Source organism: Hemiscyllium ocellatum, chromosome 20 (genome assembly GCF_020745735.1).
Source record: "Hemiscyllium ocellatum isolate sHemOce1 chromosome 20, sHemOce1.pat.X.cur, whole genome shotgun sequence".
Taxonomy (NCBI): Eukaryota; Metazoa; Chordata; class Chondrichthyes; order Orectolobiformes; family Hemiscylliidae; genus Hemiscyllium; species Hemiscyllium ocellatum.
The window spans coordinates 33,422,784-33,450,213 of NC_083420.1; the positions used below are offsets into that span (position 1 = coordinate 33,422,784).

Below are 27,430 nucleotides of genomic sequence, written 5' to 3' on the forward strand. Positions count from 1 at the left end.
CACTGTGTATCCTCAGATTTTGTGTATTGCAAGAGGTGGTAACTGCGTTGTAAGGGCAGGAATATTACATATGTGACTCCAAGACACTTGTGGTCTTGGTAAATATGGGGAACAAAAACCAGTCAGAATTCTTACTCCTGGATGTTGTCCAGTAAATCCTGTTAGAGGGTATGGGCATTACTAAGGGCAGAATCTGATTCAGCTTTAAACCCCCCCCACTGTCAGATCATCCGATGATAGTGCCTACAGCGGTATAATACAAGCCATTGGAGAATGGTAATGATCTTTGAGGGGGTGGGGTTAAGTAATGATAAGCTGCCACCCACAGGGGAAGAGGTTCAATTTTTAAATAAAGAGCTGAAATTGGCATTTTGGGCCAGATTCAAATCATTTCTATGTTTTAGTGACTAAACCCCGTTAATTATCTATTAGCAAATCTTAACAGAACTCCACACTGCCCATGAAGTTATGTGTAGTCTTCAGCTGAAGCAGTTTAGCAGTCAGTGGTATTTGGACCACTGCGTACATACATCCAATCCTCATTTTAAAATCAGGCTGGGAATTCTCTTGACAGTTGCTTTTCCTATATCACTGGTATAATTTTAATATAAACAGGATGGTTGGCAAAGTTATAAAGGACTCCCTACCTCTGAGCCAAGAGGCCCATGTTCAAGATTCACCTGCTCCAGAAGTATGCAATAACATCTTTGAATGGGTTAATTAGAAAATATAATGACGCCATGGGACAAACTGCTAAAAATGAGCCCTCTCCAATGCTTATGAACAATCCCTGTATCAACATTTCCAATGAAATGTTGTCAGCATCTTGGGTTGTAATATATGTTTTAAACTACATCACCACCACTGGTAGGTGGGTGAACTTACAGTGTGACACAAGCAGTGTCAAATTTAAAGATGGGCTTTTTTTTTAAGAAAGAACATATCAACTTGAATTTCATGCAGATGTAATTTTTAAACATTTTACAATGGATAGGTAGTGAAGTTTTTCTTACCACTGGGTTCAGGATGCGTCAGTTTCAGAAATACTGGGGAAACATTTTTTATTCCTCCAGCAGTAGTGGGTTTATTGAACCCAGGAACTTCCTGCAGCTGCAACACAGCCTCTCCTGCAAAGTCATTGGTGGAGAGCCAGTCGTGATCCATGACTGTGAAGTGAATGCAGGCAGTGTTGTTACTGCACTGCTCTTGTGTTACAGTGCTGAAAGAGATAAAGCAAATTGCAATGCAACATATATATGTTAACAAAGGAGAATGCAATACATATTGTGAGCAATCAGTAAACTACTGAAGACCAGGAGGGTTGTAAGAGATCACTTAACTGACAGAGCCTGGAACAGGTGCAAGATCAACCAACTGGGACTACAAACCCTGTCCCTGTCCAGTGGTTACTCTATTATCCATACTATTTTGGTCAGGTGTATCTGTAACAGGTCAAGTAGAGTTATCCCTCTAATTGGGTCTCTGCCCACCTGCTGCAGGTTCTGCATGGCTGATCTGTCCCATAGAACTGATTGTTTAGTTGAGGAAGGATGAGATAAGACCATAACACAATAAGAAACAGATGCAGGAGTAGGGCATTCAGCCCCTTGAGCCTGCTCCACTATACATTAGGATTGTGGCTGATCTGACATTCCCAAGATCCACATTCCCATATTTTCCCCATAACCTTTGATTTCGCTGTTGCTCAAGAATCTATCTCAGTCTTAAATACGTACAAAATATTCCAAAGGGAATTGAGAAACAGCTGTGTGCTCTGTTTTACAGAGACAAGGCTCACTCTGCTACACCTGACTGTGTCCGATAACCTGAGGGTTTTTCAGTTCACTGCATGGACCACTCATCGTCCTCAGGCAAGGCGACAGGACGTGGGATCTGCCTCCTAATCAATACCTCCTGGTGCTCAGACTTGGTGATCCTGGTGGGTTACTGCTACCTTGACCTAGAATATCTTAAAGTCAGGCAACTCTGACCTTTCTAGGAAATCCAGATATGACCTTAGTAAGGTCAGGAGGTCATAGCAACTAAGTTTGAGACCCTGATCAACCACATGGACACTCATCATTTGTGGTAAGGCTTACATAATATAACAGGCTACAAAAAAAATTAACAGGATTGCTGGCAACAGTATCCTGATGAGCTCAATGCATTCTATGATCACTTTGAACAGAATGTCAGCGACATTGTATGATCTGACCCATCAGCCTTGGCTGCACGATCACTGCCACGGACTGGCCTTCTTGAGAGTGAACCTATGGAAAGTGACTGATTTGCGTGGAGTCTCCAGCCATGCATTCAGATCCTGCATGGGAGTATTTGCAGACATCTTTAACCTCTCCTTACTATGATCTGAAGTCCCCACCTGCTTCAAGAAGACCATCATCATCCCAGTGCCAAAGAAAAATCATTCAGCGTGCCTCCATGACTACTGCCCAATCGCTCTGACCTACATAATTATGAAGTGCTTCAAGAGGTTATTAGTGGCTCACATCAACTCTAGTCTACCAAATTTTCCAGATCCTTTGCATTTTGATTCCCAGCATAGCAGGTCCACAGCAGTTGTCATCTCCTTGCCCCATCACTCATCCCTGGAGCATCTGGATAGTAAAGGTGCCTACGTAAGGTTCCTACTTATTGATGAAAAGTGTGGTGCTGAAAAAGCACAGGAGGTCATGTGGCATCCAAGGAGCAGGAAAGTTGGCATTTTGGGCATAAGCCCTTCATCAGGAATGAAACATTTCTGATGAAGGGCTTATGCCCAAAACATCAACTCTTCTGCTCCTCAGATGCTGTGTGACTTGCTGTGCTTTTCCAGTGCCACACTTCTCTACTCTGATCTACAGCATCTGCAGTCCTCACTTTCTCCTACGTATTGACTGCAGTTCTGCCTTTGACATCATAATTCCAAACAAACTCACCTCTAAACTCCAAGACCCTGGTCTTGGCTTCCCCCTCTGTAACTGGAGCCTCAACTTCCTGACCCGCAGACCACAATCAGTAAGGATAGGTCATAACACCTCCTCCACAATAATCTTCAAAACCAGTGTCCCGCAAGGCTGCATACTAAGCCTCCTATGATACTCCTTATACACTCATGAATACGTGGCCAAATTCTGCCCCACCTCCATTCACTAGTTTGCTGACACCACCACCATTGTAGGTCAGCTCTCAAACAATAAGACCGAACACAGGAAAGAGATTGAGTGATTAGCGACATGATGTGAAGACAACAATCTCTTCACCAATACTAGCAAAATGAAGGAGCTGGTCATTGACATCAGAAAGCAGAGTAAAGGCATCCCTGTCAGCATCAATGGTGCTAAGATGGAGATGGTCAAGAGCGTCAAGCTCCTGGGAGTTACCCACATCGACTTGATGGTCAAGAAAGCATAACAATGTCTACTTCTTCAAGAAGCTAAGAAAATTCAGCATGCCCACAAGGACTCTTACCAATTTTTATTGATGCACCACAAAAACCATCCTATCTGGATGTATCACTGGTTTGGCAACTGTTCTTTCCAAGATCCCAACAAACTACAGAGATTTGTGAGCACAGCCTAGTCCATCATGCAAACCCGCCTTCCATCCACTGACTCCAGCTGTACTTTCCGCTGCCTCAGGAAAGCAACCGACACAAAGATCCCTCCCACCCCGGTTATCTTCTGTCGGGCAGAAGATAAAAAAGTTTGAATACACATACGAACAGTTCCAAGAACAGCTTCTTCTCTGCTGTTATCAGGCTTTAGAGTGGACCTTTCAAATGTTAATGTTGATTTCTTTCTCAGCAGCTGTGACACAGTATTCTGCACTCTGTTCTGCTGCCCTGATGCACTTTGCATGGCACAGCCATGCAAAGCAACACTTTTCACTGTGTCTTGGTTTATGTGACAACAATAAATCAAACAAATCACAAGGATTATGTCCCCAGAACTCTTTGTGGCAAGGAGTTCCAAAGACTCTCAACTCCTCATCACAGTCTTAGTTCTGAGACTATGCCCTTTTCCTCAACTCTCCCATTAGGGGAAACATCCTCTCAGCATTTATCCTGTCAAGCCCTTTAAGAATCCCATATGTTTCAGTGAAATCACATCTTAATCTTCTAAACTCCAGTGAGTTCCAACCTGTTTAGCCTTTGTTTATAAGACAATCCCTCCCTACCTGGGATCATTCTAGTCAACCTTATCTGAAACACATCCAATGTAATGATATCTTTCCTCAAATAAGGAAAATAAAACTGCTCACAGTACTCAGATGTGGTCTCACCAGCACCATGTCCAGTTGCATTCAGACTTCCTTACTCTAGAAATAAGGGCCAATGTTCCATTAGCCTTCCTGATTATCTGCGTACTAGTTTTCTGTTTTTGTGAACAAGGAGGCATGGATAAGGTAAATAGACAAAGTCTTTTCCCTGCGTTGGGGGAGTCCAGAACTAGAGGGCATAGGTTTAGGGTGAGGGGGGAAATGTTTAAAAGGGACCTAAGGGGCAACTTCTTCGTGCAGAGGGTGGTGCATGTATGAATGAGTTGCCAGAGGAATTGGTGGAGGTTGGTACAATTATAACATTTAAAAAGCATCTGAATGGATACATGAATAGAAAGGGTTAGAGGGACTAGATTAATTTAGCACATCTGGTCAGCAAGGACCAGTTGGATCAAAGGGTCTGTTTCCATGCTGTACATCTCTATGACTCTAAGTTCCATTGTGTTTCTGCTTTCTGCAACTTTTATCCAGTTAAATAATACTGTTCTTTTGTTCTCCCTTCCAAAATGAACAACTTCACATTTTCCCACATTATATTCCATTTGTCAACTCTTTGCCCATTTAGTTAAACAATCAATATCTATTTATATCTCATTTGCAATTTTCCACCTATTTTTGTGTTGTCTGCAAATTTCGCTGCAGTACCTTCACTTCCTTCAAGTCATTAATATATATTGTAAACAGTTGCAATCTCAGCACTAAACTCTATGAAACCCCACTGGTTACAGGTTACTAACTTGAAAAAGAACTCTTTTTCCTCATTTGCTGTTTCCTGCCTCTAAGCCAATTCTCTATCCACACTAATACACTACCTCAACCTCCCCAGACTTATTTTATGACAACTTTTTGATGGTATCTTGTCAAACTCCTTCTGGAAGTCCAAATATAGCACATCTATTGGTTCTCCTCTGTCCACACTGGTTGAGACTTCCTCGAAAAACTCTAATAAATTCATCAGAGAGTTTTCCTTTCATGAAGCCATACCATCTCTGCGCAATTAGATTCTGATTTTCAAAATGTTCTGTAATGAATTCCTTAGTAATTGATTCCCAAATTTTTCCAACAATAGATGTCAGACTAATCTGTTGTATTACCCTGTTGTACTTATGTGAGGTATAATTTGTCTGGATAGTACGCAAAACAATACTTTTCACTGTATCTTGGTACATGTGAATAACAAATCAAATTAAAATTGTAATAAAGTTACCTGCTTTTCGATTCCCTCCCTTTTTGAATAGGAGTGTCACATTGGCAGCTTTCTAATCCTCCATTACCTCTCCATAATCCAAGGGTTTTTGGAAAATTACAACCAATGCATCCACAATCTCTATAGATGCTTCTTTCAGTGCCCCCAGGCACAAGCCACAAGGGCCAAGAGACTGATCAGCCTTTAGCCCCATTGGTTTATATAATACTACTTCTTTAGTGATAGTGATTGAACTTAATGCTTTCCCCATATTCCTTAATATTTGAAGTATCTTCCACCATGAAGACTGATGCAAAATATCAGTTAACTCCTTTTTCCCCATAACTCCGCAGATCCTTTTCCTAAGGGGCCTATGTTCATTTTGACTTTTCCTGACAATCAGCAGGAGGAGTCTTTGCTCATATTTAACACAATGCCATGAAATTTCATGGGATCCATAGTAAATGTTGAGGATTCGCATATGAATGTATTCGAATTTGCCACCAACCTTGAGAGTTTGTCCTGTTGGTGAAACTTGACATACCAAGGACGCTGATGGAGTTGTCTGGAACATTGGCTGTTAACTATGATTTATAGAGTCATAGAGATCTACAGCATAATAAAAGATCCTTTGGCCCATCACATCTGGTGCAGTCAAAAATACCCATCTAATTATTCAAATCCCATTTTTCAGCTCTTGCCTTATATTCTTCTATGCCTTGGCATTGCAAATGCACATCTAAATCCTTCTTAAATGTTGAAAGTTTCCATCTCTATTATTCTTACAGGACAGTGAGTTCCAGATTCCCATCACCCTCTGGGTGAAAAAATATTTCCTCATATCCTCTCTGAACCTGCTCTTACCCTCATTCTATGCCCCCTGGTCATTGATCCCTCCACCAAGGGGAGAAGTTTCTTGCTGTCTATCTTATTAATGCCCTTCATAACTTTATACATCTCAGTCATGTCTCTTCTCAGTCTCGTGTTCTGTAAGGAAAACCAAATCCTTTTTTGTAACTAAAACTCTCCAATCCAGGCAGCATCCTGGTAAATCTCCACTGCACCCTCTCCACTGCAATCACATCCTCATAATGTGTGCACAATAATGTAGTTGTGGCCTGACCAATGATCTAAATATTTCCAGCATAACCTCCCTGCTCTTAAATAAAATATCACTACTAATAAAGTCAAGTATATCCTAGACTTCCTTAACCACTTTGTTCACCTGTACTGATACCTTAAGAGACTGGTGTACATTATTTGGTGAGTATGATTGTGTCAAGCTACTTCTTTACTAGACTGTAGCCAGCTCTCCCAATTTTGGCACAAGCCGCCAGATGTCAATGACGAGAACTTGGTTGGACTGATTCAGCACAGAACTCCTTTGCGATTTCCAGTGCTGAGAGTAATGCCAGGTGGTCGATTTGCTTTCGTTTTAAACTTGTCCATAGCAGTTTGATGCAACCACAGCTTCCTGGGCCATTTTGGAGGACATTTAAGAATTGACCACATTGCTTTGGATCTGCAGCTACATATAGGCCAGACTAGGTAAGGACATCAGATTTCACTCCCTAAAAGATCTTAGTGAACCAGATGGATTTTTATGATGGTCTGGTAGTTTCATGGTCAATATTGCTGACACTAGCTTCCTATTTCAGAATTTATTAATTTTAAATTCCATTGTGATGGGATTGAACTTCTTTAAATGCATTAATTTGGACTTCAGAATTACTAGTGCAATCACATTACCACCATACCAGCACCTGCCAAATTGTGAAATATCCCCAAAATACTTTAGTAATAAAAAATGAAGATATATAAAGAATATCAGGAGGGAATTAAATCAGGGAATGTTTGCTAGGCAATAAATTCAGCATTCAGGTAATGAAACAAAAGTACTGACAAGATGAACAGTTCATCGAAGATCGGGTGTAGCGTTTTATTCTTGACTTGTGTTTGCTGACTCTTTGACCCTGGGAAGAAGTGGAGCGGAGCAAGTTTGATGATGACAAAAGGGTCACTGAGACCTGTTAACACAGAATTTTAAAAATTGGTGAGCTCCTAACATAATTCACTTCATCCTAACCAAGAACAGACTGCAGATAACTGAGGGAATTGTAGAATTTAATGCTGTAGCTTGCCATATGTGTGGACAGTTCTTCAGTATATATTTGAGACGTGCAGTTTACAATCATATTCTATGGTTTTAACTTGATCATACAACTCAATATGAGCAATCCTAAAATTAACAGGAGCCTTGTGTGAATATTTATGTTGGGGTCCAATGTACTATGACAGAATTTGTGGTTCCTAGACTCCAGCAAAGCACTCCAAAGCAGTTAAATTGAGCATAGCAAGGTCCCACAAATAGTACTGAGTGACTACATAAGTCTAATTCTTTTATACTCCCTTTCCCTTTCTTTGATTAAACCTTTATACACATTCATCTCTTCATTTTATAATGTTTAAAGTGCAACACATTAATCTGTGTATTTCTGTACTGATGCTAACTTTATTTTAAATCTGATTTGGATATAGCACGCGACAGATGAAGTGCAGGAGCCGGTAAATATTGCAGTCTCACCATTTGCATCCAAGGCAATCAGGTTTGTAGCATGTAAGACCTCTATGCATAGTTTGGATTCAGCAGCTTCATAGTGACATTTGATGCACAGCATCCCATACAGGCCTGGATCAGTGGATTTCTGAGATTGAAAGCACAGTTACCTTGAATAAAGTGAATTTATTATTATCCTCATCTTTTTCCCAAGTTCAGGAATTCATGATGTATATCTGTAACTTTGGCTTATTAAATCCATATCTCCAAATTCTACAGTCCATCTTGCTGTGGCACACAGTGAACAGAGAAAAAAAAAATCAACTTCAACTCACAGCTAAACATGCTCAGAAAGGCTCAGGATGATTGCTGTAATAAATAGGAAAATTGTACAATGTGCAGAGCATGGAACACAACTGGTGGTGGGACTAAAGGTATCAGGCTTGAATAATTGGAGGGAACTTTACTTAATATCTAACCTGTGCTATGCCAGCCCAAATGGTATTTGATAGGACAGTGTGGAGGCAACTTTATATCTAACCCATGGTGTACATGCACTGGTAGTGTTTGCTGAAATTATTTTCCTGAAATGAGGCTATCCATTTCCCGGAACTAATAATGATCAACATAACATTCACCAGAAACAAACAAGTGAACATTGTTATTTGGAATTGGTTACAGTGGACACAGTACCTGTTGGCGGATTTTGGCCTGGTAAGAGTATTCAACCAGCTCTTGCGTTGAGCATTTATTTAGACGCAGCTCTTCCTTCAAAGCCTGTGAAATCAATCATCAAAAAGATAGGGTTTACACTGTCTGCTACACAGAATTCCAAAGTACTACAATGCTTTGATAAGAAGACCCATAAATATTCAAGATCGTACACTAATGTATAGCACCTTGTCTTTGTTTACATTGTGAAGTACTTCAGAGCACTGATGCAGATGCCAAGCAGGGGCAGAAGTTTAATGACAACCTCAAAACCTTGACTAAGAAACCAGTGGGATTTGGAAAAGAAGTTCTAATGGGTGAGACACCAAGAAAATTCTGCAACCTGTTGCGTAGGAAGAGGAGAAAGAATCAAAGGGAGAAGGAGCAAAGGAGAGTGGGAAAATATTAAAGAGGGCCATTAGGAGGAACAGAATGATGCTTTCTTAAACCTAGTGACATAGCAGAAATTTCAGCACAGAAGAGATTGTTTGGCCCAGTGTACCAACACTGGTTCTTCCTTCACATCAGGGCTCTGTACTATGGTCCTGTTTCTCAGTCTTTTCTCCTAATACCTTAATATTTTTCCTCTGGGGAGTGATTCTCTGATTACCTCTGCGACTGGCTCAGCTTCCAGCATATGGTCGGAATGGCTCCCTATTCCAGTCATCCTTCCTGTTAAAGACTTACACTTCCAGCACAAATCCTGAGGTTCCTCTTGCTAATGACTCACTGAAAATAATCTTTTGCTGTTCACCTTGGTAAAATTGAACATTTCATTTGATGTCCCCCTAATTTTTCAGATTTTGGTTAAATACTTTCTAGGAGATCCCAGAGATCGGTTAGTGCTGAGTGTGAAATCAGTTCTTTTTACCTTATATTTATCATTTTGCAGGCTGTCAAGTGGCAATCCCTGTCCTTCTGCATGGAAAAACACCACAAGAGCCTAAAAAGAGACAAATTCAACATTCTAGAAATGCAAAGTACCCAAACATCACATCACAACAACCAGTTTACACAGCAGTTGGAGACTACTACTGAAGTTGTGATCAAATTATTTAGAGGAACCTAATGCCTTTGACTCCTTGGAAACTTTAATCAACTCATTCAGTAAATGTAAGAAGTTAAGAACAAGCTTCAATAGTGCAAATTTTAAATGCTTTGCTGGAGGGTCTGGGCTCTTGATTGTTTCCTGAGCCACTCTCTTTAACTTAGTTGGTGACACTCCTGCCCCAATTAAGCCTATAGTCTAAGCTGATACTAGTCTATAGTAAGTCTGAGCAAGTGTTGTGCTTTCAAGATCCCGTGGATGTTAAAACAAGTTCAAATTGGTGTTAAGGCCCAAAAGGACTATTAGTTACTCAACATATGCCCTGTTGAACAGCAGGAAAGATCTTTGAGATGTTTAGGGTAAATGACAACATATCACGGCTCTGCAAGCACTCCTTATATAGAAAAGGAGAGACTGGGAATAGGAGAATGGAAACCTTGATGTAGGATTGTATCAATATAAATTATCTTATTTCTCAACGTGCAAAGTTTTGCTTTACGTTTTGTGGTTTCTGAGGATTTGGTAGAATAGGACATAAGCCACAAAATCAAATGGAAAGCATCAGCAGAATAATGGGTAACTAGCTAAATGATGACTTAACTAGCACAACCAACTTCCTTTGGGTTACACCAATGGTCAGTGATGGAATTTATGTGTGAGAAGGCTTCTCGATAAAGCAGCAACATGTTAAGTGAGGATGAAGATATGGGATTGAATGCTGCATGAGGAGATTGCGAGGCCTCTCACAGGGAGACATGACATAGGAGTCTGGAAGAGTCTGCACAAGAAGAAAGAGATTACTGATGGGGAGATCACCAATTATATTTAAATTGTTCTTCTCCAGTGTTTAATGTTAAGTCTCCACAAATGGAGACAGGAATAGGATGTGCTAGAGATAGTGAATGCTGGAAAATCTCAGCAGATCTGGCAACATCTGTGGAGAGAGAAACTGAGTTAATGTTTCACTTTTGAAGAAGAGTCATACCAGACTCAAAACATTAACTCTGTTTCTCTCTCCACAGATCCTGCCAGACCTGATGAATTTCTCCAACATTCTCTGTTTTTGTAACAGATCGCCTGCATCTACAGTATTTTGCTTTTATTGTAGGATGTGATAGAATGAATTAAATCAGGCAATACATTGGAATTATGAGCACAAAGTGTTATGATTTGGTGACTGGTAACCATGCCCTTTGCCCCTTTGTTCTAACCTCCAGAGTGAAGTGAAATCGCTCGTAGAATTCAGTAGACATTCCAGTATTTATAGCCAATGCCTCAGTGATCAAATCCAACAAGAGTGTCCACAATGCACTCAGTATCCTTGAGGAAAAATAGAAGAATTATTGCAAGTGAAGTCGGGTGAGAATGTGGACACTGAGTTGCAAGAGTAAGGTGACACATAATGCAATTTTAATTCTGAAATTATCAAAAAGAATTCTCTTCCCTTGAAGATGCCTGCAATGCTAACACTTTATGCAACAGTCACAAACCAGGTTCAGCATGAGTCTTAAGCTTCTCCACAGACTCAATCAGAAACCTTAAGCAAAGGAGCAGCTTAAATTAAAGACAAGGTCAATCTCCCTCTATGCTGTTCCAATAAATATTCCTGAGACATGTGCATTATGGATGCAAAGGAAAGCTAGCTATATACTGTGCCGTTAAACGCTCCCAGGGAGATACAACTTGAGTTAGACATGGTGTATGTTTTCCTCTAAGCTGACCCATCAAATATTCGCTGGGAAGGTACATCACATATTTATACACTATCTTGATATTTACATCCTGCAATACTTCACAGAAATGTTGAAAGGAAAAATCTGACTGAATGTATAAGATGATACTAAGGTAGATGGCTAAAGAATACAATGGAGTTCTAATTAAAGATCACAATCTCATGTTTCTCCCTCTACAGATGCTGCTAGGGAATGCTGAGAATTTACAGAATTTTATGTTTATATTAGGACTAAGCAAAGTTCTGAATAACTTTAGGAGGATAGAATTGGAGAGGCTGTTTGGGAATGCACTGGAATGGTCAAGTCTAAGGTTAACAAAGGGCGAAAATTTAGCAGCAGATGAGCTGAGACCAGGATATGGTCCACTGATGATGCAGAGGTAGAAATTGGCAGTGTAGTGAGGACACATTCACATTGCTGGAAGCTTATCTCAGGGGTCAAATGTGACACCAAGACTCAGATGGTCATCACAACTGAAAGCCTCTTACCTCCTGCAAATATCCCTGACAAGCGGAAATCCCATCTCCAAATGCACCATTTACACCTTTCGCAAAGATGATTTGTATCCAAGTCACTAGAGACATGGTTCACTGAAACAGCTGGCCATTTTAAATGATCATCACTCTCTATTCAAATCTCTTGTTGTTATCCTCGCTGTATGGAATAAGACTATGCAGAGCAAAACAAATGAAAGCAGGTCTTTTTCAATAAATTTATATTGGTTATTCAGGTTATCCCTTTTCAGAGCTGAAATATTCCTGTAGATATGGTCCCAGGATACCTTGGGGTGAGGAGGTGATTTCAGGTATCCTTTGATGTGGTTAGGTACACTTGGGGGAGGGGAGGTGGTTTGTAATGGTTACCCTTTGGGATTGCTAATAGTAGTAGATGAGTCTGCCTAAAAAGGTCCATAAACCCTTTGGAACTGTTAAACCAGTAAACATATTTCAAGCCATCAAAGACTTCTCAAACTGGTAAAAGAAATGTATAAAACTGCCAGACAATGATCAAGGGAACTATCAGAAGCCTGAGGTTTCCATTACTGGATTTGTGCTGCATTACTGACTTTACAAGGATTAATTATTACAGTGGGATGTCTTCAATTTCAAGTGGTTTTGCAGATGTGAACCTTTGAATACCACGGTTTGGAGATGCCGGTGTTGGACTGGGGTGTACAAAATTAAAAATCGAAAGCTAGTGTGCTTCCAATTAAACCTGTTGGACTATAATGTGGTGTTGTGTGATTTTTAACTTTGAATACCATAGTTTTTTGCAATTTGAATGAAACATTTGTTTTTACAAGGCTTTATTGAGGTGAAGAAACGTAAAAGTATTAAATGTGTTCTTACGAATGAGTGTTTTTTTCAGTAAAGTGGAACCTGTAATACACACTTAGAAATTTAATTTTTATCCTCTGTGCATGAGTCTTAAGGTGTGCCCATGATGGATACTAGGTGAGTTGCCATGGTTGGTGAAAGAGCAAAAGGTAGTTGGAGGATATGGGCTTGCATGAGTTGGCACTAAGTTAGCATTAGATCTTCAAGGGCCAAAATTGTGAATACAGGGGTGCAGCTTACCATTAGGGTTATATAGAGTCAGGATGGTGAACACAGGGGCATTGAGAATATGAAAGTAAATTTGGAAGGTGTAGAGGCACAGAGGGTTTGGAGGTATGATCGGCTGGGGAATGTGTCGAGGGCACAGAATATCATGAAGTATGGAATGGATGGCAATGGATGGAAATGGGGAAGAGAGGGAATTTGAGGAAGAGAGCAGGAGGGATGTTGTGGTTTCATTCTTTTTTCCATTAAAATGAAGTACAGCGCCAGTATACGGAGGCACAGCCAACAGCTTCTGCTCCTGTTTCAGGGTCACCTTGCTACTAAACATCCCATTTCTGTGTTTCTACCCAGGAACAAAAATAGGGTGCCATGTTTGCAAACAGTCTGGCTCAGCTTTGACAGTGGTCAGAGAGAGGGAAGGAGTAAGTAGTGAAAGAATAGAGTTTGAAGCAAACAACAGCTTTGGTCATCCCAGTATTTAATTTGAGGAATTTATGCTCATCCACTACTTGTGTCAGATAAGAGATGTGATAAGTTGAGCAGCTCATTTGATCTGCTCGCAAGATATAACTGGGTGTTGTTAACATGAAAGTCAAATCCAACACTTTTCTGATGATGGTGTTGAGGGGCTGCATGTAGATGAGAAATAGGAGGGAGCTATGGATTGATTTTTGAGGGACACCAGACATAACAGTGCAAGAACAGAATGAGAAACTATTACAAGTTACAATTAGGTGGCTAAGAATGGAAGCATGTGAAAGCAGCGTTACCCAGTTAGACGACCATAAGAGGAACTGCTGTTGCCAGCTGTTTCAAAGGCTGCAGAAAAGGTGATGAGGGTGAGGAGGGATAATTTACCTTTGTCACTGATACATAAGATATTATCATGACTTGCGTAAGAGCAATTCTGGTAAATGTTGGTAGGGATGGAAACCTAACTGGCAGGACCTGTGCATGGAATTCTTTAAAAAAAGACGGAAGTTGGAGCTGAGATAGGAGAATGAAAGTGAGTTCAGGGTTTTTTTTTATTTTTGAGGAGAGTTAATGATATTTGTACATCAAAGTTTAGGTATGGGGTAAGGCTACCTCTACATTGTCCAATTAAATACCCCCAAGGCAAATACGGCAAGAGTTAGATACAGTGTAAAGCTCTTTCTCTAAATTAGTAATTCAGATACTTCTAGACAGGTAAAGCACAAATTAGTTTAAGAATAAAGCTAACTCTACACTATTGCATCAAATATTTTCAGGGTGAGTGCAGTGCTGGGTACATACAGCTAAAACACAAGCCAAGTGAGGAGTCTTTCAGTCCAGGTTGGAGTTTAGCACAAGTTCTACAAGAGACAGAACTTAAGGCCAAATGAGATGTTGATCATATTCAATTATACCATGCAACTCTCGACTACGTCAGGTCTACTTGTGTAATCTTAGTAGATCTGTAATCTTAGTTCCATTTGAAGCCAGAGACTTCTTTTGCACTTTATCCATATTTCTGTCGCTAGATTGAATTTCGGTGAACTTTGACTTGTCCTGACTTACTTTCTGAGATTCTCCATCACAAGCCATTCACTCAGGATTATTAAATTGTCATCTAAGAATTTCATAAGAGGAGAGACAGCCTGCAACACAGAAACAGTTGTTATTAAACAGATGTGTATACACTGTCAAAAAAGGTTTCCTTGTAAAAATATTTCTAAGAATGTTCCCAATCTGTGTCATTCCTCCCTGGAGGTATTGTCTAATCCTGGAACATTGTACCATTTCAGCAAATGGTATCACATGTCTCAATTCAACTGGTCACATACGTTTTACATGTAGGTGTAACCATATGCAACACAGCTATTCAAGAGTACAGGTATCACCGTGATATTCTCATACAAAAATGACAAACACATTAGCAAATCCCATTAGAATCATGTGCCATTCTGCCCTTTGGGCCCAGGGAAACGGAGATCCTTTGACTTCTTATGAGATCAATACAGGTCGTAGATCAAACCCAGAGCTGTCCTAGTTATTCATCTCTAGCCTTGCACAGTTTAAATTCACTGAGATCTTGCTACAGATTTGATCCTTCTCAGTACCAAGTGGTAGAGAGAGTGTCTGTTGTGATGATTCCTAAATCCTTGTACAAAACCTTCTCCAAGACACCTACCTCATCAGGCTGGATGGAGTCTGGTGATAGACTGATGTGCTGAATGTATTTTCGCAAGTCAGTGACCATCTGTAAAAAAGCCAAACCCAGGAAACAGCATTGTATTAGACTGGAGGCTTGGAATTGCATACGTTTGCTACCAGTGTGCTTCCAACCTCCTGAAAATCATTCACATCATTGAGTTGTGTAGATGCAGGGCCATTCCTGGAACAAGCTGAATCCTACTGAAGCAAACTGATCTCCGTCAGAGAAAACAGATAACTTTATCCCCCCCAATTAATACCAGTCTTGCCCAGAGGTTTTCCAATTCAGACGGAACTCGTAGTCCATTGCTGTGCACTAACCCATCAGTAGACGTTGTAATTACCTTTTCGACGAGCTGGTTGATCATATAATTAGACTGCCTCTGCATGCCTGCGTCAATGCTTTGTAGTTGGGTGCCCAGGGCTCTCTGTACCTGCTGCTTCCCTTCCAGCCCACAGAGCTGCTCCATGGAAGCTTCCACTCCCTGCCAGTCTAATTCCTTCGGCAGATTCCAGGTGTATGAGTGTACATGCTGAATGTTATTCAAGGCAATGCACAGCTGAGGGGTAGAAGGAAAACCACCATTACAGGATGGGAGAGCAAGAGCAATGATGTTAGACAACATTATTGATCAGAATTGGTGAAATGAACATGAGTTTTGTCACAGGCGTGACTTTGGAATATCTGAAATGATGCCATTCATGTCAATTTTCCAAGGGATGTGAAGAACCTTAGAGACACCTGGCAGGGACTATGTCTGCAGTGACTTTTTTTTACCCTCCCTTTGATGGTGATGGAATGGAATTGCCAGTTTTTAGTCTAACCTTAATACTGATGGCAGCGAATCTTGTTCAGTCTCATTCCTCATGTACCAACGGGCAGAACTGCAGTGTTCCATATAATTTATTAACCTTGGAAGGGAGAGGAGGTGGGAGGGGTTGGAAGGGGGTCAGGGAACGGGAAGGGAGGTTATTTGAAATTGGAGAACTAATGTTGAGTCCTCCCAGCTGTAGATTGCCCAGGCAGAAGATGAGGTGTTGTTCCTCCAACCTTCAACCTGTGTTCACCTATCCCTACCTCACTATACTCCCTCCACTTTTTCTGCAGCTGCACCCATCTCCAGTCCTGAAAAAGGGTTATACCTGAAATATTGACTTCTCTACCCCCGATGCTGCCTGGCTTGTGTTCTTCCAGGCCTCCTGCTTTGTCTACCACAACTTAATCTGGCAGCTAAACAAATGCTTATCCAATACTTAAAGGATGCTTTCAAATAACACTTGAAAGATGGAGTAAAAAACTGTTCTCTGATCAAAGTACTGTTGACATGTGATGTTGAATTTTAACATCCAAGAAAATCTGAGAATTCATTTTGCTGATGTCCAAGTTTAGCAGCGGAGGCAGGAGAAGGGAACAATGGCTGTTCTTTCTGGGGAGACAAATTATAAATCTGAATAGCTTAATGCAAGTGGCAGCCTCTGTCTTACAGGTTTAATCCTGGTTCCACTTCCCAGGTCTCAGGAAGCCCAGCAATTGAAGGGGGCTGAGGCCAGCCTTAAAATGAAGACTAGTGCCTATAACAGTACTTTTTGCAGATTAAAATGCTTACTCCTGGCTCCTCATTGAACATAAACCCTCGAGTTTGAAATTTAGACCACCCTTGCGCTGGGATTCGACTTGCACTGGATCAGAACCTCCAGTTAGGTCTGAGATCAAACCACTCCCAGGAGCATAGCCCCTCTCTCCATGGGGTTATAGATCAGACCTTCAGACCAGCCTGCCCTGGAATTCTATCTATCTGATGAAAATCAAGCTTGTCAATCAGATTAGTTCTGCTCACAGAACCAGTCCATGACAAAACATGCACACTTTAGAGTTGGTACTTTGGGACTTTCAATGAGAGTAAATAGAATGATATTTGGCATACAGGAACTATATATAAATGAATGGGAAGATATTTAGTTCATTGGAATACTTCATATTAGGACTGAATAGGAAGAGATTCGGTGCACTGGAATTCTGTACAATAGGAGTGAACAGAGAGAAGTTTAACACAATGGGAATCTATCTGGATTCTGTGACCACAATTGGCTGTGGTCATCTACAGTTCACGAGATTCCTCAGGACTCACCTGTTGCGTAATTTTCTTTTGACTGTCTGCTTTTTGTCTCACCTTTTCTGAGTACATCACAGCTGCATTACAAATATCCTACAAGAAACCATTAAAATATCTATTGGTCCTGGGAATAAAAACTGAAGAACATTTAAACTGGATACTGCAATTACTCCTGCAGTGCCAACGATACACATACTCATCACACAATCTGAATTTTTAATAAATTGAACATTCACATAATTTGGCTAAATATAGTGCATCTAAGACTGAAAATATCCTGTTCCACTTTATGTTGGAGGAAAAGACAAATTTAAATGAAGGTTCCATGCAGGTTAACCTCACGCCAAGTATCCAGGGGTGAGGGGCACAAAAGAGCCATGAAATGAGAATGGAACAGATGTTCACACAAGACCAATTGAAATGAAAAGTGGCCATACACCATCCTTAAGGTCTGAGAGTGATACATTCTGGAACTATGTTGTGGTATGGTGGGCAGTGAAGAAGGTTGTCTAAAATTAGAAAGAGATCTTGGTCAATTGGGTTAGTGGACTGAGGAGTGGCAGATGGAGTTTAATTTGGATAAATGTGAGGTATTGCATTTTAATAAATCAAACAAGGGAAGGACTTATACAATTAATGGTAGAGTCCTTGTTAGTGTTGGTGTACAGAGACATCTGTGGGTTCAGGTACATAGTTTTTTGAAATTTGTGTCCCAGGTAGACAGGTAGTTAAGAAGGCATTTAGCCCGCTTGTCTTCATTGCTCAGATCTTTGAATATCGGAGTTGGGATGTTATGTTGAGGTTGTAAGGATATTGGTGAGGCCTCTTCTAAAGTACTGTGTACAGTCTGGTCACCCTGCTATTGGAAAGATATTATTAAATTGGAGAGAGTTCCGAAAAGCTTTACTACGATTTTTCTTGGACTGGAGGATTTGAGTTATAAAGATCGGCTAGATAGGCTGGGACTTCTTTCACTCAAGAGTGGAAAGTTGAGTGGTGACCTTATAGAGGTTTATAAAATCATGAGGCGCATAGATAAGTTGAATAGCAATGGTCTTTTCCCTAGGGTGGCGGAATTTAAAACAAGGGGACATAATTTACAGGTGAGAGGAGAAATATTTAAAAAGAACATAAGGGGCAACTTTTATCTTAAACATAGACAGTGGTTCATATGTGGAATGAACTACAAGAAAAAGTTGTTGATGCAGGTACAGTTACAACATTTAAAAGACATTTGGATAAGTACATGACTAGAAAAGGTGTGGAGGAGATATGGCAAGCACAAGTAAGTGAGACCAGTTTAGTTTGGAAACATGGTGGACATAGACTAGTTGGACTGAAGGGTCTGTTTCCATGCTCTGTGTTAATCTAGCTCTCTAGCCAGAAGCTCAATGCCTGCCCTCTGATTTCCACTCATTCACAAGCCTTTTCATTGACCACAGTGATCATGGAAATAAGATGAGAACAGGGCCAATACACTTGCTGAGGCTGCATTGAGGAACTATATAATTCCAGAAACCTGCAGTAATTGTGAGGATTATGCTGATACTCACATCAGTAATTTTTGTTACAAAGACAAATGCCCCCATTGGGTCAGGCCAGGCCAGCTGCAACCAAAAGCTCTTGATTTGAGTGAAGCAAGTCACTACATCGACAGCTGAGCTGCTGTGTTTGGACAATGTGTCAACAGGTTCAAACTGGAGGTAAAAAAATGCACAAATATTCACCACCATTGTTAACTCAGAGATACCATTCTGAGAAAAGATCACTCAACATCCCCTGTAAAACCTCCCCACACATTTAATTACAAGACACTTTCTTGAGTAAAATTAACTCAAGTATTCTGCCTCATTCCTTCTCTGTACCAATTACTGACAATATAGATACAGTTACTGACTAGCCTAAATAGAAGAGGACATCATGATGAATACGCCTGCAGCATGTGAACATGCTTAACCAGCAACAGAGATTGCTCAGGTCATTTACCTGATCCACTGACACTGCCCTCGTAATACGTTCACAAGACTTCTCATAAACAATTTGGAGCCACTTGTTAATGGACATCTGAAACCAATCGTGGAAATTTGTGAGTGCCAGAAGTTGCGAGTCTCTGGAGAGGATGGGAAACAAAACAGATTTAGAGTTGCAAGGGGCTCAGGTGTGTTAGACCACTCCCTGGCTATAGGATCCAATGTGTTAGACCACTCACTGCTCAAAGAATCCACTGTGTCAGACCATTCCTTGTTTTATGAAATCCATTGTGCTAGATCATTCTGTGCTCAATGGAATCCTGTGTTAGACCAATCCCTATTATTATAAAGGAAAACAGAGCCTGCATTTAGTATCTGCTCAAAAAATGCAACGTGCCCTCCCTCAGCATTGGACTTTCAGCCTAAATTTTGTACTGAAGTCCCTGGAGAGGTAGGCCATTTAGGACAGAGATGCGGGGAAATTTCTTCACCCAGAGAATAGGGAGCCTGTGGAATTCTCTGCCATAGAAAGTAGTTGAGGCCAAAACATTCAACGTTTTCAGGCAGGAGATGGATTTAGTTCCTCAGGTGAAAGCAATCAAAGGATGATGTAGGGTGAAAGCAAGAACAGAATACTGAGTTGGGTGATCAACTGTAATCATGTTGAATGGTGGGGCAAGCTCAAAGGGTCAAATAGCTTACTCCTGTAACTATTTTATGTTTCTCAGAAAAATTATTGCTTTACACAGTGAATTGTTCTGATCTGGAATGCATTGCCTGAAGAGATGATTGATGCAAATTTGATTGTTACACTCAGAAAGATATTGGATAAATACTTGCAAGAAAAAATAATACAGGGCTATAGGGAAAAGCAAAAAGGAGTGAGATAAAAACCGAAAGAACTGCGGATGCTGAAAATCAATATAAACAGGAATTGCTGGAAAAGATCAACAGGTCTGGGAGCATCTGTGAAGAGAAATCAGAGTTACTGTTTCAGATCCTGTGATCCTTGTTGATTTTTATGTAGAGGATAGGGTAGGGGAAAGGGGTAAGGAGTAAACAATAGATGGAGATAGAGCCCAAGAAGAGAGAAGGACAATTGGACAGACAAAGGAGTGGATAATGATCGGGCCGGGAGAATGAATAGCTACTAATGGCGACATTTAGTGGCTAATAATGTTAAAAATCACACAACACCAGGTTATAGTCCAACAGGTTTATTTGGAAACACTAGCTTTCAGAGCATTGCTCCTTTATCAGGCGATTAAATGAACCTTTATCAACCACCTGATGAAGGAGCAATGCTCCAAAAGCTAATGCTTCCAAATAAACCTATTGGACTGCAACCTGGTGTTGTGTGATTTTTAACTTTGTCCACCCCAGTCCAACACCAGTTCCTCCAAATCATGGCTTACAATAGGTTGTGTGTAATAGCAGCTGAAAATGTGTTGCTGGTCAAAGCACAACAGGTCAGGCAGCATCCAAGGAACAGGAAATTCGACGTTTCGGGCCAGAGCCCTTCATCAGGAATGAGGAGAGTGTGTCAGGCAGGCTAAGATAAAAGGTAGGGAGGAGGGACTTGGAGGAGGGGTGATGGAGATGTGATAGGTGGAAGGAGGTCAAGGTGAGGGTGATAGGCTGGAGTGGGGTGGGGGTGGAGAGGTCAGGAAGAAGATTGCAGGTTAGGAGGGCGGTGCTGAGTTCGAGGGAACCAACTGAGACAAGGTGGGGGGAGGGGAAATGTGGAAACTGGAGAAATCTGAGTTCATCCCTTGTGGTTGGAGGGTTCCCAGGCGGAAGATGAGGCGCTCTTCCTCCAACCATTGGGTTGTTATGTTCTGCCGATGGAGGAGTCCAAGGACCTGCATGTCCTCGGTGGAGTGGGAGGGAGAGTTAAAGTGTTGAGCCACGGGGTGGTTGGGTTGGTTGGTCCGGGTGTCCCAGAGGTGTTCCCTGAAGCGTTCCGCAAGTAGGCGGCCCGTCTCCCCAATATAGAGGAGGCCACATCGGGTGCAGCGGATGCAATAGATGATGTGTGTGGAGGAGCAGGTGAATTTGTGGCGGATATGGAAGGATCCCTTGGGGCCTTGGAGAGACGTAAAGGAGGAGGTGTGGGCGCAAGTTTTACATTTCCTGCGGTTGCAGGGGAAGGTGCCGGGAGTGGAGGTTGGGTTGGTGGGGGTGTGTGGACCTGACGAGGGAGTCACGAAGGGAGTGGTCTTTGCGGAACGCTGATAGGGGAGGGGAGGGAAATATATCCCTGGTGGTGGGGTCCGTTTGGAGGTGGCGGAAATGACGGCGGATGATACGCTGTATACGGAGGTTGGTGGGGTGGTAGGTGAGAACCAGTGGGGTTCTGTCTTGGTGGCAGTTGGAGGGGCGGGGCTCAAGGGCGGAGGAGCGGGAAGTGGAGGAGATGCGGTGGAGGGCATCGTCGATCACGTCTGGGGGGAATCTGCAGTCCTTGAAGAAGGAGGCCATCTGGGCTGTACGGTATTGGAACTGGTCCTCCTGGGAGCAGATGCGGCGGAGACGAAGGAATTGGGAATATGGGATGGCATTTTTACAGGGGGCAGGGTGGGAGGAGGTGTAGTCCAGGTAGCTGTGGGAGTCAGTCGGTTTATAGTAGATGTCTGTGTTGAGTCGGTCACCCGAGATAGAAATGGAAAGGTCTAGGAAGGGGAGTGAGGAGTCTGAGACAGTCCAGGTGAATTTGAGGTCAGGATGGAAGGTGTTGGTAAAGTTGATGAACTGTTCAACCTCCTCATGGGAGCACGAAGCAGCGCCGATACAGTCATCGATGTAGCGGAGGAACAGGTGGGGGGTGGTGCCAGTGTAGTTGCGGAAGATGGACTGTTCCACATATCCTACGAAGAGACAAGCATAACTGGGGCCCATGCGGGTGCCCATGGCAACTCCTTTAGTTTGGAGGAAGTGGGAGGATTGGAAAGAGAAGTTATTCAGGGTGAGGACCAGTTCAGTCAGTCGAAGGAGGGTGTCAGTGGAAGGGTACTGGTTGGTGCGGCGGGAAAGGAAGAAGCGGAGGGCTTTGAGTCCTTCGTGATGGGGGATGGAGGTGTACAGGGACTGGATGTCCATCGTGAAGATAAGGCGTTGGGGACCGGGGAAGCGAAAATCATGGAGGAGGTGGAGGGCGTGGGTGGTGTCCCGAACGTAGGTGGGGAGTTCTTGGACTAAAGGGGACAGAACCATGTCGAGGTACGCGGAGATGAGTTCAGTGGGACAGGAGCAGGCTGAGACAATGGGTCGGCCGTGGCAGTCAGGTTTGTGGATTTTGGGCAGGAGGTAGAAACGGGCGGTGCGGGGTTGTGGGACTATGAGGTGCAGACCATATGATAACACGACCTGGTAGGGGTTGGGGTAAAGGAGAAGGTGTCTTAAGTCCTAACCATTGTTGAACTCGATGTAGAGTTCAGAAGGCAGGAGAGTTCCTAAGTGGAAAATGAGTGCTTATCTTCCAGTTTGTGCTAGGCTTTGCTGGAATGTTGCAGCAAGCTTGAGACTGAGATGTAGGCCAGAGAACAGGGTGATGTGTTGAAGCATCAAGCAAATGGAAGTTCAGGGCCTTTTTGCAGACAGAATGCAGGTGTTTTGCAAAGCAGTCAAAGGAGAACACATTGTGAGCAGCGAATGCAATAAAGTAGATTGAGTGTATTGCAGGTAAAGCACTGTTTCACCTGGCAGGTATGTCCGGGCCTTTAGATACGGAGGAGGAAGAAATTAAACAAGTAGGGGAAAGTGCCATGGGCCTGTGGGGGTTATTGGGAGTGAAGGAGGAGTGGAATAGGGTGTCCTGGAGAGAACGTTCCTTGTGAAAGGGTGACAAGGAAGGGAGGGGAATATGTGTCTAGTGGTGATATCCTGCTGGAGTTTGTGGAAATGGCAGCTAATGATCCTCTGGGTGTGAATGCTAGTGGAATGGTATTGAGGACATGGGCAACCCTGTCACTGTTATGGGAGGGAACAGAGGAGCTAAGGGATGAAGTGCAGGAAATACGTCACACCCGCTGAGGGCCCTGTCAAATACTGTGCTGGGGAATCCTCAGTTGAGGAAGAAGGTGGCTATTTAGAGGCCCCTTTGTCAAAGTTGGCATCATCTGAACAAATGTAATGGAAAGGGATGATTGGCTCTAAACAACTCTACCAAATAAAGACATAATGGATTGAGTGGCCGCTTTTTGTGCTTTAAAATTCTGTTCTTTGCTCGGGACAATCGAGGAGGTTGTTTTCAGAATCCAAGTCTTTTTACAGAGAATTGCTCAAGTCACCACCCAGCCCTATCCACACCTTCAAATTTCTCCAGTCCTAACTCTTGAATTCTGAGATTGAAGTAACTGCCACTATGCACCAGAACTGTCTTAATTTCTTATCGTCTCCATCCCTCTCTCCCTTGCTACATAACCCATTGTTTCAACTTCACCGGTCACTCCCAATAATTCCTCCTCAGTGTCTGATTTCCAACTCTATCCCCTGGGGCTACTTTAGGGTGAGTAGTTCTAGCTTCTGTTGACTCACTTTAATTGAAGGTATTCCTTGAATCGTTTCAGCTCTTTGAGTGACAGATACAGCTCAAATAGAGTCTCCCCCATCTCCTGTGTCATTCTTGACCTCTCCTGTTCCATGGTTGTCCCCAGTTCCTCCATCAGCGTGAGAATATCATCTGCGACCTGCACGAAGCAGATAGTCTTAAGGAAACAGTGTAAGGGTTCAGGAGAGGGGGAAAAGGCAATTCCAATTAGCTCCATGATAAGCAGGTAATCCTACATACAGCCTTGACTTCGCTCCTCCCATCACATTGAGGACTCTGCAATGAGGGAGACACTTATCAGCAACTAAGAGGTTATGATGAGGTGCTGCAATGAAGCTGGTCATTCAAAGGTTGATGAGGGGGAGCAGTCCCCATTTTCCAGGAGGAGCTGTTGAACATGATTATTGCCCTGAGTCAGCACACAATGAATTCCAGATTTGGCTGCACAATGAGCATGAGGTTGAGGCAAAGGGGTTGGGCGAGGAGGCAGCACAGGCTTATCCTCAGGGGTTAGAGTTTTATACACTTGGTGAGATTGAAGGGGATTTGGAGATTCTCAAAAATAAAGGAGGCTTGATGTTTTTGGAATTGAGTCTTTGGCATTTGTCTTTGGCAGGGAGGGTGCTCTGATAACTCACTCTTAAAGAGTCAAACAAATAATCTCCTTACCAGTTTCTCCAGCTGTTGGTAGGTGATGCTGAAATAATCAATCTGCAAAACACTGGAAAAAGACAGAAATCATTCCAAGTGGGTGAAAAGCAACTGCTCAGTGAAGTGACAACACACAACAGGAATACAACCGACAGAATATACTGATATGGCCCTTTGACTTACACCACCTCATTGCAAGATGTTAGGTAGGAGGGTGATGGTGGGGTGGCAGGATACTTAACATTGAGCTCAACTTTTCATGACAAAAACACAAGAATTTGTACAACCAAAGGCTTGATCAATCTTCCACAAAGGCAAGCTCAGCCCTGTCAACCTTCTCACATTTCCACTTCTGTCCCCTGCAATGAGTTACAAATTTTGAAATGCACATAAACCTGAATGATGACTCCCGTTGGGGTTATCAAGTAAGTGAGTGAGCAACCCAGATCTTGTGTACCTCAGAAAACGTTTCCTCAGGACAGTGCCCTAGCACCAATAATTTTCAGCAGCTTCATCAATGATTTCCCTCCTTAAGTGGGCATGTTTACTGATGATTGAACAATTTCAGCACCATTCATGACTCTTCAGATACTGAGGCAGCCTGCATGCATATGCAGCAAGACCTGGACAACATCCAAGTTTGGATTGATAACTGTTTCAAATATCAAGGAAAGTGAAAGGATTGCTGCACTTCTTGAAAGTGAGTAACCTGACACTCATTTACACAGCTGCTGTTCAAGCAGTAGCAAAAGCCTAATTTGCAGACAGATCAAGGGATGTATATAACTGAAGCTAAGCTGGCAACAAGTAGCTAATAGGTCAATGGACTGGTGACCATAATCGATGAAGGTTGCCTTCTACCTGCCAACAATTAGGCAATTAGCTTCTGAGTACCAGAACAGCTTGGAGGTATGAATGTTTTGGCAAAAACAACCAGATCTTTGCAAAGGCAGAGCTGTCTCTTCTCTCTACAGTAAAAAGCATCCAAATCTGAAGATAACCAGTTCATTTCCCTTTCCAGTCCCTGTAAGCTATAACTTTAATTGGTATATCAAAGACGTTTGTAAGTGGGAATTGGTCACCCTGTGCTTCCTGTAAACAAGTGGAAGTATCTGGAGAAGGAACATCAAGAAGCAGTATTCTGATTGATGAAAGGATAGTCTCTATAAACCCTGCAGACAGGGACCACTGAACTGCCTGATTTTTTAAATCTCCTTCAATATTTTTGTTTCTGTCTGTGTCTGTCTGTATGCACGTGGAAAGGGAATTTAAAGGGGTTGGAGTTTCAATTAGTAGAGATATATGCTGATGTTTTATAATTGTTTGCCTAGAATCTATTTATTTGCAATAAATTGTCATTCTTGTTAAGGTCAGAAAACTTGGTCTATACTTTCTCTAGATGTGGATCTAAAAGACAGATAAATTAGGGAATTCCACATGCTGTTTACAATCTTTGTCTTGTATGATGATTCCAGAAATAATAGGTTTGATTTCCAGTAGACTACCCCAGTGAGAACAAAGCAGCGTGCTTGATTGGCACCCCATCCACCAGTTTAAACATTCACTCCCTCCACCATTGGAAACACATTGTACACACTGCTGCCAATCTACAGGAACTTGCTAAACCATCTAGAAGGACAAAGGTAGTAGATGCAAGGGAAAAGCACATCTGTAGATTCCCTCTAAGCTATACACCACTCTGACTTGACATGTTATCACCAGTCATTCACTCTTACTAAATCAAAATTCTGGAACCGACTTTGTAACATCACTGTGGGTTTGTATAACTCTAACAGACCACAGTATTTTAAGAAGGTGACTAACTGTAACCTTCTCAAGAGCAATTAGGAAATAAATGCTGGCCATGCTAGCGATACTACATCCATTGGAAAAGTGTTTTAAAAACATAGTGAGTGGTGATAGATCTCATGAAACATTTTATAAGCAAATGTATAGAGGTGCTTTACTGTAACTGACCCAGAGTGTTTGATTGGACAATGCTGAGCTAGCTATACTCTGTGTTCGTCTCTTCCTGTACCTGCCCTGGGAATATTATTGAAGATTTGATTTCCAGAGCAGTGAAAAGTTTTATTCACCAGCACCAATATCCTTAAACTACTTGAACAAAATAACTGTATTAGTAAAATGTAAGATCAAAAAAAAGTCAAATACCTGACAAATATTTGGTTGTATTTTTCTTGATCTTTATGTAGCTCTGTACAAACTGCATCGACTAGTTGTACCAGTCTCATCTGCTTAGTCAGTCCAGACTGCAAAGTAAAGTCAGCCTGAGATCAGTTATGATAACTTCTCATTACCAAACCCAATTCATGGTCAACAATATCTAAATCCCAACTCATTGTTAACAACACCTCCCTCAGAGACTTAACTGACCATCAAAGTCTCCGAACCCAACTCACTGTCAACAAACCCACCCAAACCCAACTCATTGTCAATAAAACCCCTAAACCCAAATATGCATCAACAGTGAATCTGAATTCAACACATTGCCTAAACTCAGTTTACCTTATACAGTCTCTGTACTCCCCTCACACAAAGTCAACACATCATTGACAATACTCCCCAATCCAACTCATCATCACAAATCTCCCTCAAACCCAGCTCAACTTTAACAACATCCCCAAACCCAACTTACCATAACAGGACAAAGCAGCCTGCCTGATTGGCACCTCATCTACTACTTTAAACAACATTCCAAAACACAACTTTTCACTAACCATATCCCCTCCCAAATCATTTTAATCATGAAGAGAAACATAAAATAATTTTCTCTTTCGTTACTCATAAACAGGCAATTGCTCCTATAACTATTCAGCTCAGTTCAGCTGATTTGTGACTCAGCTTGAGAACTGAGTGTTGCTTGTTTTCACATTGA

General features: G+C 42.0%; 1 protein-coding gene across 1 annotated transcript in view; it reads right to left on the reverse strand.

The window, feature by feature from the left end:
* baiap3 (BAI1 associated protein 3) overlaps window positions 1–27,430 on the reverse strand; it is a 69,356-nt gene that overhangs the window by 645 nt on the left and 41,281 nt on the right. Inside the window, exons 18-32 of the mRNA XM_060840980.1 lie at window positions 26,707–26,804; window positions 24,553–24,604; window positions 23,871–24,022; window positions 19,351–19,474; window positions 18,918–19,061; window positions 17,380–17,457; window positions 15,595–15,810; window positions 15,228–15,296; window positions 14,615–14,694; window positions 10,992–11,100; window positions 9,604–9,675; window positions 8,715–8,798; window positions 8,049–8,169; window positions 7,368–7,491; window positions 1,014–1,219 (exon numbers count right to left, since the gene is read on the reverse strand). Of these exons, the coding sequence (XP_060696963.1) occupies window positions 1,014–1,219; window positions 7,368–7,491; window positions 8,049–8,169; window positions 8,715–8,798; window positions 9,604–9,675; window positions 10,992–11,100; window positions 14,615–14,694; window positions 15,228–15,296; window positions 15,595–15,810; window positions 17,380–17,457; window positions 18,918–19,061; window positions 19,351–19,474; window positions 23,871–24,022; window positions 24,553–24,604; window positions 26,707–26,804 (1,729 nt within the window). The remainder of the gene's footprint in view (window positions 1–1,013; window positions 1,220–7,367; window positions 7,492–8,048; window positions 8,170–8,714; window positions 8,799–9,603; window positions 9,676–10,991; window positions 11,101–14,614; window positions 14,695–15,227; window positions 15,297–15,594; window positions 15,811–17,379; window positions 17,458–18,917; window positions 19,062–19,350; window positions 19,475–23,870; window positions 24,023–24,552; window positions 24,605–26,706; window positions 26,805–27,430) is intronic.